Genomic DNA, 13484 nt, shown 5'->3' with positions numbered 1-13484 from the left:
TGTGAGTAAGTGGGTAGGAGTCTGAAGTTCTGACTAAAGGAGTGATAAGTCACAGCAACAAAGATGCACTATATGGACAAAAGTATTGGGACGTCTGTTCGTTCATCGTTCCTTCTAAAATCAAGGCTATTAAAAAGAGCTTATCCTGCTTTTGTTGGAGTAACTGTCTCTACTGTCCAGGGTAGAAGGCTTTCTACTATATTTTGGAGGAGCATTGCTGTGAGGATTTGATTGCATTAAGCAACAAGAGCGTTAGTGAGGTCAGGGTGTTGGATGATCACCAGCCCACCTCATCTCATCCCCAACTCATCCCAAATGGATGGAGCACCACCATCTATCATTCCAGATAACACAGCTCTTCCACTGCTCCACAGCTCAGTGCTGGGGGGCTTTATACCCCTCTAGCCCACGCCTGGCATTAGGCAGCATGGTGCCAATAGTTTCATGATGTTCATCTGCTCCAGAGAGTGGAGTATTGGCAGTATGTCTCAACTAGATGTACTGGGACTAGACATGCTGTGTGTGCACATTCATTAGCAGCAATGAGTAGTTGCTGAATATTCATTCATTAGAATGGGTGTCCACAAACATTTGACAAAGTTGACATTTTGGAGACAATATGCTTACATATATGTGTGACCCCACGTTCTGACAAGATCTGTATGTGTGTGTGTGTGTGTGTGAGCAGTGGAACTTCCCTCTGATGATGATGGCGTGGAAGCTGGGGCCAGCGCTCTGCTGTGGGAACACGGTGGTCATGAAACCAGCCGAGCAGACTCCCCTCACCTGCCTGTACATGGGATCGCTGTTCAAAGAGGTACGGCCAACGCATGCTAGAGTACATTCACAATACCACAGCTTTTGATCAAAGCACTCCAGCGCTGTGACGCTACAATATATCCACAATAACACAGCAGTGGCCACACAACGTTCTGATCAAAGAGGTCCAGCGCAGTGTGACTTATCTGCGATCAGGGCCTGATTCAAGTTGGATGTGTTGCAGAGCTCACCGTACTGTAGACTAACACACTAAAGGGAATATTAACCTAAAAGAGCTCCAAGTAATGAAGAACTCTACGGTCATGTAAAAAAAAAAAATAGCCCCCCATGAAAATCCTCAGTCTATTTGAACATATTGGAACATCTGGACGTCTGATCTTCATTTGAACAACACTGAGAGATGGAGGTAATAGAACTAAGCACGCGTCTTTTTAAGCTCGGCCTCCGTCTGATTGATAGATGTAACTGTACTTAGACATCAACCGAGGCGAGAGCTGCCTGAAGGACTGTTTTAACTTCTTTACGCACCTTGAGCTGAACTTGCTAGGACAGCCTGATGTTGGCAGCTGTTTTAGACATCCTCCACTTAGTAGACAGTAGAAGTACAAGCTGACAGTAGAAGCTGATTTCTGAAATTTCTGAGATCTTCTTAAACCCCCGTCCCAGACTCATCTGCATCTCCAACCTTCTTCCCGAAGGCCTCAGAGAGCTCTTTGGATCTGGCCATGGTGATCTTCTTCACCCCTCACTTCAACAATCAAGAGCAGACCAAGACAGACTGAGGGTGTTTTCAGATCCAGGTCCGCTGCAGGTGTGGAAGCTATCTGCTCCCAGGGCCATGTGATTAGTTACTTTTTGTAATGTGACTGCTTCGACTTATCGCCTGCACGGCTAAACAACTTATCCTATGAGAACGGCTCCTAGCTTGACACTTGACCATGACTCCAGTGTTTCACCATGTGGCTCAGCGGTTAGAGCTCCGGGCTATTGATGACAGGGTCGTGGGTTTGATACCTGGGCTCGGCAAGCTGCCACTGTTGGGCCCTTGAGCAAGATCCTTCACCCTCTCTCTGCTCCCCGGGCGCTGGAGTTGGCTGCCCTCCTCTCGGGGTGTTTGTGTGTGTACTCACTGCCCCTAGTTCAATAGTGTGTGTGTATATGTACATAGTACAGTGACAAATACTTGCACCTTTTTAAAGTGCTGTTCTTTGCTGCTTGAAAGTTTATAATCCAAGGAAAATATGGGAAAGCACTAGCCGGATGAACGTAGGTCTGACCATTTTGCAAAAAGTCAGAAAAATGACTTTCAAAAATGCACAATTGGTCCACAGTTCGAATGGAGTCCTTCAGTGTGAAAGCAAACCAGAGGCAATGAGTCTCTCTTCCAAACCAGCCCAGAATCGGCCCGAGTGTTGGCTCATGTATTCAGGAGTGTGAAAATGCCCTACATGAGTTTTAATAAGACAGGCTCCTCCAGAATCCTCTCTAACCATGTTCTGATCATCTCCAGCTGATGAATCAGCTGCTCCTGATTTCAATTTTACACATTTAAGGCAGTAATAAATATGTGTGCTGGGGGGGGGGTCAAACTTTTTCCTCGCACAAAATGTACATTTCTATTAATTTCATTTTATAAATGATGTTTAAAGACGTTTAGTTAGATGACCTCCATCTCCCATTATTGTTCACATGAAGATCAAATGTCCAGATGTTCGAAATATCTGGTTTTCATTGGGAATCACTGTAAATATGGATAAATATGGCAATCGTCACAGTACTAGAATACAAGCACAGTTCCCCTTTTTGATGGTTTTTTTTTTTAAAGGCGCTGGTCAGCAGTTGGGACCTTTTTAAAACGTGGCCAACTCTCTGGCCACTGATGTGCGTCCATCCCACAAGAAAACACAGTGTCGTCCTCACTCCTCTTCTCCTGAATCCGTTGTTATTCCTCTGCCTCTCCCTTTCTGTGGGACCGTAACCCTTGCCCTCTCTTCTTCCTTCTGATGTTCTGTCTATCCTCTCTTTCTCCGGGCCTGGAGGGAGACTGGGATGGGTCCGGATTCCCCCTCCACGGCCTGTGGTGTTCTTGGCTCGGGCCGCTCTTTCTCTCTCTCTCTCTTTCTCTCGCTCGCTCGCTCTCCTCTGAAGATTGTTTCCTCTCGTTGTGTTTGCACAGGCCGGGTTTCCACCAGGAGTGGTCAATATTTTGCCAGGCTTCGGGCCAACCGCAGGAGCCGGCATCGCCTCGCACATGGGCATAGACAAAGTGGCTTTCACTGGATCCACGGAGGTAATTTTCCTATCAGAATCACACCGTCCCACTCCTTTCCTCTGGAGTGACACCGTGACGGACAGGGGATGAGGCCCTGCTCTGGGGCGGGCCAGGCGTTGGTGGTGTTGTGCGCCGTTGTTTTGGTTTGAATGGAAATTGTAGAGGTTTCTATGGGAAATACATCCACGCATACCTCACACAGCGCAGAGCGGCCAGGCGATCAGATGCGCACACACACATTCAGATGGGCTGGACCCAAAAAGCAGACTCCAGAAAATAAAAGAATGGTAATTCATAAGAAAAAAAAGTGCAGGAAAATATTCTCATAAACAACCGTATGAGATAGTACTGGACTGAAGCACTAAACTGCATTTAGCCTGCCTATCCTGGGTTATCTGCCATAGGATGACCTGAAAGTAGCCATGAGAGTGTACAGCTCTCAATACTAGTTCATAAAATGTATACAATATTACATAATTATTATTAAATATTAAAAAATACAAATGTAGTCTCTGAAAACACAAATCCACATTACTGCTGTATTATTGGTGCTCAAAAGTTTCAAGCATCTAGCGTCTAGGATCAACAAGAAGTAATATGAAATATTAGCATGTAAACTGTATGTCCAAATGTTTGTAGACACCCCTTCCGGTCCCTGTAGTGAAGTACTGCCAATAGAATAGGACTCTCTAGAGCAGTAAACATCAAACCTACAGGCACCATGCTGCCTAATAATGCCAGGTGCGGGCTAGAAGGGTATTAAGCCCCCAGCATTGAGCTGTGGAACAGTGGAAGAACTGTGTAATCTGGAATGATGGATGGTGGAGCTCCATCTAATACTTTTGGGATGAGTTGGGGAGTTGTGGGGATAATGAGGTGGTGAGGTGGTGGTGGTGATCAAATCCTCACAGCAATACTCCAATAATTGGACCAATAATTTAATTGGAAAATGCCTTTTAAACTGCATCTCTTTACTACATATTATTTATTTATTTTAATACTTAGGATTCCATTAGAACCTGGTCCTACTTCTTCACCTGGTTAGATGGGGTGAAACGAGGTCATTTAACCCCTTAAACCCTAATCACTTTTTTATTTTTAGACCTATTATTTTGTAAAACATGATTTTTGCTACTAAAGTCGAACTTGTTTGAGCTATTTTAGCGTTTGAGGATGAGGAATGGAAGTGTTTTGCCTTTAGGGTTTGAAGCTTAGGGTTGAGCTAAGTTAAACAGATCCTCAGCCAGTCTTTCCATCTTGTAGAGAACGGAGCTCTGGCTGATCTGCCCCCTCGTGAGTGGTGTGGGGTGATTACGCACTCAGTACTCAGCTGCAGTCTTAAAAATAAAGGTGCCAATAAAGGTTCTTTGATGAATACTGCTTTCCAAAGGAACCCTTTCATTTTAAAGGACGTGCCAGATAAAAGAACCTATTTAAAGCTTACAGGAGAGGTCATGTCAGAACTGTGGAGACTGTCAGGCCTGAACAACAACAACAACAACAACAAAAAGACTGGGAGAGAAAGGGGGTAAATATAAAAGCAGTTCTTCTGAAGAGCTCACCATGTTAGGCATGGAAAGCCTGCAGAGGCCAGGAATAAAAAACACAGAAATGGACTTTCCTGGACCGTTCAATCTAGTGAATCTTGCCAAATGACAACACAGAGTCAGCGGCAGCATCTCCTTGTAAACAGTGGTAATTTCTTGCTCTGAGCGTGCAGCGCTCGCTTTGTAAGTGTCTATTCTGCTCTTCAGCTCGATTACAGCATCTCCTAAATCTACCTATCCTGGCGTGTGTTTTGATTTGCTCCTGAATATACTTCACATGTATTTGTCATAAATTGAGCCGGATTTGGTGGTGTTTAGAAAAGAGCTGAAGTTTATGGTTCTTTTGGCTTGGCCTGAAAATGTGTTTATTCTCATCGTTAAACCCGCGTGGAGGAGTTGCACGGTTAGTGCGTAACACAGGAGTTCTCCAGAAACCGGAATCAGATGCTGTCTGTATGTGGATGCACTGAATTCCCTTCATCGATAGATGCCGTAACCAAAGCGAGAGTGTTTAGAAATGTTGTGAAAGTTCAGTTTCTGTGGGAAATCACAGTCAGAGTATTTCCCACTTATCGGCTCTTGAACCCAGTGACCACTCGCTCTGCTCGAATCAAAATGTCATCCTCCTGACAGGCGCGCGGAGAGTGACGCTTGTGACGTAAGTGTGCAGAGGCCAGTAATCAGTGTGTAAATATGCCATCACTCAAACAGCGCTCTTAAACGCCGCTGCTCACTGCCTTTCAGTGGAAGCCCTTAGTGCTCCACCACCCACTTCATCCTGCTGGCAGAGGCCACCCAGCACTTCCTCTAAAGAATAGCCCCCCACCTCTCTCTCTCCCCTCTTAATCTCATAGTCTCTCTCTCCCCTCTGTAACTCCTACCCTCTCTCCCCCCCCTCTGTATCTCCTAGTCTCTCTCTCTCCCCCCTCTGTATCTCCTAGTCTCTCTTTCCCCCCTCTGTATCTCCTAGTCTCTCTCTCCCCCCTCTGTATCTCCTACCCTCTCTCTCTCTCTCCCCTCTGTATCTCCTACCCTCTCTCTCTCTCTCTCTCTCCCCTTTGTATTTCCTAGTCTCTCTCTCTCTCTCCCCCTCTGTATCTCCTAGTCTCTCTCTCTCTCCCCTCTGTATCACCTAGTCTCTCTTTCTTACTTATAGTCTCTCTCTCTTTCCTCCTTGATCTTGTAGACTCTCTGTCTATCTTTTAATCTCTCTTCCTTTTCAGTGTTTCTTTCTCATTTACTCTCTCTCTCTCTCTCTCTCTCTCTCTCATATGTCTGGGGTGTGTCCTCTGATCTGGACCTGATTAGTGGCGGAGAGGAGAGCTCATGCTGGGAGAGTGTGTACATGCACAGACTCTGACTCACCTTATCGACGTGTGTAGGTGTGTGTGTGTGTGTGTGTAAGCTGGCTGGGGGCTGAAGAAGCATCTCCCAGGAGGAGAGCTTAATCTGATGGTTTTGGGTTAGGCAAAAGTAAACATGGCCTCTAATGTGGTCACCCACACACTCACCCACACACTCTCACACACACTAGTGAAGACTTTGTCGTAGATATGTGACCGTGAGGGTAGAGGGGGGATTTATAAGATGTTATAGGGGAGGAAATAAAGTACATAGAAGACTTCAGAGACTGTACATGACAGGCAGGGGCAGAGCCAACCCCCCTGGCAAACTGGTGGCGATGGGGAGGATGGAGGGAAAAGCCAAAACGTCAGCATCTACAAAGCTGCTGATTGGCTGAGGTATAGTAGAACTTTCACTAAAGCGCTTATTGATTTAGGTTTGGAGAAACTCGTTAATTAACAAACCGTCTTAAGAACTAGTTAATGTGCTTAAGTACTTTCGGGAAGCTCACCCCTGAGGTTTATGGATTAGGAGCCGGAAACACCAAAAAATGCAGGACAGGGGTTCTCCAGGACCAGGATTGGGAAACACTGATCTTCAGCAGAAAGGAGTCAGTCAGAGCACTTGTTGTAAAAAAAAAAAAAAAAAAAAAAGCTTGGCTTCAGCAACACAACTCACAGTGTGTACTCTGGAGTCAGGCCACGTTCGTTACTGAAGACTGATATAAACACTGTCCCTCTTTCCATCATCCGCCTCAGCCTTCTCCCTTCTCCACGTCTCTCCTCTGTATCTGATGGAAAACAGAAAGAGAAAATATTCAGTCTCGCCGAGTGGTGTTGAGTGGCCGGGGGTGAAAAACGTCCAAATGTTTGTTTATGGTCAGGAGTGGCGCTTGCGGAAGAGGGCTGCCTAGCGTTGGGAGAGAGCAGCTCTCACACAGTGTTGGGAAAGCTCAGGATGAGCAGTGAGGCAATGCAGCAGCAGCAGCCCCGCAGCTGGCCCGGCCTCTGCAGAAAGGCGTCCGAAAGCCAGGAACGCAGTATAAGACTATTACGCCTTCTCCTGGCCATCCCTAATGAAGAGTCCGGTCTGGGGAGAGTTGGGAAATTCCGATCTGATGTGAAATCTGTCGGGATTTTTTTTTTTATTAACGATAAGCAATGATGAAACAGTAGTCTGGTATTCAAACAATTCTGCTGGCGACAGCAAGAGAATGCAGACAAATAAACACCTCATTCTGCTCATGGCTTTCATTCCCAACATTTCATACCCACTTCAGATCATTAGGACTCTGCACTCATTTAAAATGAATATACTGATCTCTCACAACTCTCAAAACTCTCACTCACAACTCTCAAAAAAAAAAGTATTGGGACACCTGTCCATTCATTTAACTGTCTTTACTGTCCAGAGTAGGATTTCTGTTAGATTTTGGAGGAGCACTGCAGTGATGGTGTTGATGATCATCACCCCACCTTATCCTCAACTGCCCAATTCATCCCAAAAGTATTGAATGAAGCACCATCCATCTTTCCACTGCTCCACAGCTCAGTGCTAGGAGGGGTTACACCCCTCTAGCCCACGCCTGGCATTAGGCAGCATGGTGCCAATTGGTTAATGTAGGTTTTGTTTTGCTCCAGTCCTTTTCTACTGGGACTAGACAGGCTTAAAGTAGGTGAATGGATTCATGAGAAGGGGTGTCCACAGATATTTGGACATGTAGTGTATGTATTTAGGAGTTACGGCATTAGCCTAGCCTAGCCAAAAGCCTAGCCTAGTCAAAGACTACACAAGTCTCCTTTCTTTCATATCTGTCTTTCTGGGGCTCTTCATTCCAAATAGCGCAGATCGTCCCACGCAAATTTGCGGTCAGTTCTTCCTGTTCTTGATTAAACAGCAGATACCCCTCCGCGTTGGAAACACCGCGTTCCTTCCTTTTCCCCGCAGCCTCTGCGGCTGCTGATAGATATTTCGTCTGTGACTCGAGGCCGGTCTCCTGTTTCAGCGACTCTGGACCAGAGGGGTTGTTTGGGCTGCAGGATTTATTAATGACAGCATCCCACTGATGTGGAGATTTAAGAGGGGCTCTACGACGGAGGTCCCGGACTAACGCGGCTCTCTGCTCCCCCCACAGGTCGGCAAGCTGATCCAAGAAGCAGCTGGAAAGAGCAATCTGAAGAGAGTCACGCTGGAGCTGGGGGGCAAGAATCCCAACATCATTTTTGCAGACGCTGATTGTAAGTATACAGACACTGTTTTATGGGCGCCCTCCTGGTGTCCTGCTACAACAGTATGTGCACAGGTGCCAGCCAGGTCCTCCCCCTCCCCTTCTCCAGTAGACTTGTTTGCCACTTGTTGGTGTCATCAAAGATCAGGGTCTTTTGGGCTCGGTGGGCTACCTGTTGATCATAGGCTGATTATTTAGTTTAAGGAATTTCTGAGGAGGAGTGAGGAAACCCACCAGAAACTGAAGTGTGGGTCCATATAAAGACCCTTAGGGTTTAAGTGGTTAGTGTTCTACATCGAACAGTTTCAGAAGGTTTCAGAAGACACTGGACCTTATTTGATGAATGGTGGGTGCTCATTGCATGGCATTCACAAAGTAAAGTAAATGAACCATTTTAGTTTCCAAGGGCTGTTCCCGGATCAGTCTGTTGTGACAAGACTAGTGTAAACAGGCCGTAAATCCTTAAGGAATCTGATCCCAGATCCTCCTCCTCCTCCTCCAGACTCACACCAGTGGCTCTAAGTGGCCTCTCCAAATCAAGGTGTCGGCTAGGGCTTTTAAATGCTTTCAGCAGGCGTGAGTAGGGCTGCCTCCGGCCCGTAAATCAGCGGAATGGACTCTGCCCCGGCCGGACGCATCCCAACACGGCCATAAATCCCACCATTCCATTAACCCCTCGCATGCCAGCCGGGACGCTCCTCCCGAGGCATCGGATATCACATAATGCACACCATCAGCGTGAAGGAGAGTCCATTACAGCACGGCGTTAATAAGAGTGTTTTATGTGGAGCTATGAAATTATATGGACTACTGGGAACTACAGTAACTAGAGTCATAAGTGGGACTGTTTTTCACTACACTGCTCTACTTCTGACCAAGAAATCGGCATGATATTCCAAACATGCTTCACAATCTAACGCCATTTGGTCTTTGACGTGTTGAAATTTTGAGGGAATTAATTTCCCTTCTCTCTCTTTTTGTCCCTTATCTCTCTTTGTCCTCTCTCTCTCTCTCTCTCTCTCTGTCTCTCTCTCTCTCTTTCTCCTTCAGTGGATCTGGCAGTGGAGCAAGCCCACCAGGGTGTGTTCTTCAACAGTGGTCAATGCTGCACGGCAGGTTCCCGGATTTTTGTGGAAGAGCCCATCTATGAGGAGTTTGTGCGCAGGAGTGTGGAGAGAGCAAAGCGAAGGATAGTGGGCAGTCCATTTGACCCCACCACCGAGCAAGGACCACAGGTACAGACCAGACCTCGAATTATCGGTTGGTATAGCATAGTTGGCATCCACAGATTGGTCGGGTCGGTCTCTAGTCAGGATCATGTTTTGTTGAGTCATAGTGTCTACAGGTTTATTAGCCTAATGGTTGAAAACAAGTGAAGACCAAGTCCAAAGTAGTGGTTGGTGTGGCGCAACAGATAACACCACCACCTACCATTGCGTTACAACAACACCATGTGGGAGACCAGGGTTCGATTCCCGGTCTGGGTGACTATGCTGCGCTACACCAATAAGAGTCCTTGGGCAAGACTCCTAACACTACACTGGCCCACCTCTGTAATATGAGTAACCCTGTAAGTCGCTCTGGATAAGAGCATCAGCTAAATGCCATAAATGTAAATGGAAATGAGAGCAAGAGCAAGATCGAGACTCAAACAGATAGTCTAGTCATCTTTGAGGCCTTGATTTGATGATTTAAACCTGTAGCCCTTTACCAACATACTTGGTCTGAGGAATGAGGAAAGCAGGGCTTTACAGTAGTGAACGTGAAGGTTCGTCCACACTCTTTGACTGCAACAGGCAGAAGTTGAGAGTTCAGCAGAGTAGGGTTCAATTCCCTGGTTGGACAAGCCCACCATAATACACCAATAAGAGTCCTTGGGCAACTCTACATTCTCCTACCTATGCAACCTGATTCACATGTAAGTAAATATGGACTATAGTCCTTCATCTACAGTCACAGAGCGCTCAATGACTCAATAACTCCAAACCTGATGTTAGAGCTGCAAAGGGGGACCAACTCCATATCCCTAATTCATAATGCCTATAAGGACAGCATGAAAAAGCACTTCTATAGGTGTAATGTGTAGGTGTCCCAATACTTTTGTCTGTATAGTGTTTGTACACGACAAATGTTAGATGTCGACAGAGAATATTAATATCAGAGCATTGGCATTACTCTCAAAGAAGCACTGTCGTTACTACTGATGGAAATATTCACACAGTGGGCCGAGGATGTTCCAGAGGTTCTACTGAAGTTCTATCCGGTCCTTAAAGCAATTAACAGATTCAAAAACTACTGCAAATATTTACTGCACCTAACTGTACTGCAGAAGTTCCTATGATCTTCCTATGTCTGAATTGTAAAACGCCTCTCAAAGCCTCCTTCTCTCCGCGCTCCCTCAGATCAGTGCGGAGCAGCAGAGGCGTGTGCTGGAGTTCATTGAGAGCGGGATCAGCGAGGGAGCGAAGCTGGAGTGCGGAGGGAAAGCTCACTTCTCGAAAGGCTACTACATCCAGCCCACGGTCTTCTCCAACGTGCAGGACCACATGCGCTTCGCTAAAGAGGAGGTAAAGCTGCCCAGTGTAACCGCAGTTACTTCCTACTGGCTCTCAGCGTCTAAAGCTCGGGGCTAGATTTCCCTAAGCGGAGTGTTGGGTTGCATGTGCATCTGGAAAATCAGCCGTTCGGTGTGTCTCGCTGCGGTTGTTGAGGCTGTGGAAATGGAAATCTGTCATGTTTTGCGTCTGGGGTTGGGATAGCAGCACTAAAGAAAACCAAACATGTTTTCAGTCTTTCTGACTGACTGTTCCTCATTACCAAACACACACACACACACAATCCGTCCGTGCAATCAGCAGTTCCAGCTGTGTGTCAGAAGCTCATTTGCTGATGTGACTCTTCTTGCTCTGTGGTAGATCTTTGGGCCGGTTCAGCAGATTATGAAGTTTAAGACGATTGAGGAAGTCATCGAGAGAGCCAACAACACCGAGTATGGCCTGACTGCTGCAGTCTTCACCAACGACATCAGCAAAGCCATGGCTGTCTCCACAGCTGTGCAGGCCGGCACTGTTTGGTAGGCTTTCTTTACAGAGCATCCATATTCACCAACGTTTCATTTGTATAAGAATACGCATACAGTCAAACATGACACTTGGATCGATAACACTTCGGTGTTCAAACCAGACAAGGCATTTCCCAAAGCCGACCGCACAGACAGCGACTCTCTGTCTCTAATTTCTAATTTACATCTGGAAACACTTTCTGATAAGCAAACAAATAAGAAACAACATCATCTTAAATTCAGGAATGTTTACAAGTCACAGCAAAGTTGTATTCATAGATGAAGATCTGCCAGATGAATGAGGAAGGACTGAAAGCACTGAACTGGACTGTCTGCTTTGTTTTATTTTCAGGATAAACTGCTTTAATGCCCTGAGCTGCCAGTGTCCTTTTGGAGGATTCAAAATGTCAGGCAATGGCCGTGAACTGTAAGTGCACAATTCTGGGTTGTGGAGACTGTAGAACTGATGTTGGGCTAATCACTCTCCCCTATTATAGAAAATATATGTCCAAATATTTGTGGACACCCCTCCTAATGAATGCGTTCAGCCACTTTAACACACACACACACACACACCTTGCCTAGTCCCTGTCCCCTTGCCCATAGAATAGGACCCTCTGGTGCAGATAAACATGAACCTACTGGCACCAATGCCAGGCATGGGCTAGAGGGGTATAAAGCCCACCCATCATTGAGCTGTGGAGCAGTGGAAGAACTGTGCTCTCTGTAATGATTGTAGGAGGTGCTCCATCCAATACTTTTGGGATGGGTTGGGGAGTTTGGGATGAGGTGGGGTGGGGTGATGATCATTCACCATCCTGACCTCACTCTTGTTAACACTCTTGTTGCTGAATACAATCAAATCCTCACAGCAACACTCCCCTAAAATCTAGTAGAAGAAGACAGCTACTGCAACGTTTTTAATATCCTTGATTTTGGAAGGACAAATTAATGAGCAGGTGTCCCAATACTTTTGTCCATATAGTCTATCCATGCATCTGTCTGTCTGTCTGTCTGTCTGTCTATGTATCCAGATAGCTAAATAGTGGCATGTGTGAGGCACCATACTGAAATGTGTCTGCTCTTCTGCAGGGGTGAGTATGGCCTAAGGGAGTACACGGAGGTGAAGACCATCACAGTGAAGATGCCAGTGATCAACTCATAAAGTCTACCCACGCAGACTCCTAACGGAAGAAAGACTTCCCCTGGTGTTCTCACTGGCCAATGCCCCGTGGCTGTCCCCACAGTGGTCCTGCACCACACTGTCCACTAAAGCTAACACCACCAGCCATCTCCATCCAGCAGCATGACTGGCTCGCCACCTCCATAACACCAGTGTCCAGCGTCAACACTAGCAGTCTTCACGTCCACATTAACTCCCTGTAGTGGCCTCTTTTCGCCAGCTCCATTAACCATACTAAAGCACTCGGAGAAGGTGAAGGAGGCTCACTCTATAGACCACTCAACATCCCATGTCCACTACATTAACTGACCACGCCACCTCCTTCTAGCTCCGCCCAGTCAGATGCATGCTCCATGTGCTGCAAAAGGTGGCCTTTTGGCTCTGAGCTGGGAGGGAAAGGGAGGTGTCGCTCTCAAACCTCATACGTAACGCCCACCCCCCACTTCCGTTTCACTGTGTAAAACTCGTCAGCTGTGTTTCGGTTCGTACTAAGACCACTGAAGCTATCTGTCTCAGAAAAAAGGAAAAAAAATAAAAATAAAGAAAGATGGATGTGATCTTTTAATTAAATATTAATTCTAAAAATGTAATTGTTTAATTGTCCTGTGTTTTGCTGTTTTGTTTTATGGCGTATATAACTCTGTTTATCGATGTGTTGACCAATGTAAACAGAAATGGTTTACCTCAGAAAAAAAAAAAACATGTTAATATGAGAAGTGCATTTTACACAAATGATGTCAGTCATTGGTGTCCATTTATTTTCATTCTTAAACAATTATGTACTATGAACATAGAAGGTAAAATATAAAAATGACTATAGTTTTGTTTTCCTTCATTAAAAACATTTTCATTTTGAAAACGGCAGCAGTGTCTTCTTTACTAGACCCAATGGCACCTGTCAAATGGTGGGATCTACATATTAGGCAGCCAGTGAACAGTCAGTTCTTGAAGGTGATGTGTTGGTAAAAGCAGAAAAATGGCCGAGCGTAAGAATTTGAGCCACTATGACAGGAAGCAAACCAAGACGTGTAGACGACTGGGTCAGAACATCTCCAAAACACCAGTATGCA

The 13484-nt window shown here is 46.0% G+C and overlaps 1 protein-coding gene across 1 annotated transcript in view; it reads left to right on the top strand.

Moving 5' to 3' along the window:
* Nucleotides 1-12690, top strand: part of aldh1a2 (aldehyde dehydrogenase 1 family, member A2) — a 42946-nt gene extending 30256 nt beyond the window's left edge. The window contains exons 6-13 of the mRNA XM_072671149.1: nucleotides 689-817; nucleotides 2957-3070; nucleotides 8078-8180; nucleotides 9221-9405; nucleotides 10573-10737; nucleotides 11086-11243; nucleotides 11584-11658; nucleotides 12324-12690. Of these exons, the coding sequence (XP_072527250.1) occupies nucleotides 689-817; nucleotides 2957-3070; nucleotides 8078-8180; nucleotides 9221-9405; nucleotides 10573-10737; nucleotides 11086-11243; nucleotides 11584-11658; nucleotides 12324-12396 (1002 nt within the window). The 3' untranslated portion in view covers nucleotides 12397-12690. The remainder of the gene's footprint in view (nucleotides 1-688; nucleotides 818-2956; nucleotides 3071-8077; nucleotides 8181-9220; nucleotides 9406-10572; nucleotides 10738-11085; nucleotides 11244-11583; nucleotides 11659-12323) is intronic.
* Nucleotides 12691-13484: the final 794 nt, after the last annotated feature.

Source organism: Salminus brasiliensis, chromosome 25 (genome assembly GCF_030463535.1).
Source record: "Salminus brasiliensis chromosome 25, fSalBra1.hap2, whole genome shotgun sequence".
Classification (NCBI taxonomy): domain Eukaryota; kingdom Metazoa; phylum Chordata; class Actinopteri; order Characiformes; family Bryconidae; genus Salminus; species Salminus brasiliensis.
Note: the sequence above shows the minus strand (reverse complement) of the source record. Positions and strands in the feature narration are given on the sequence as shown.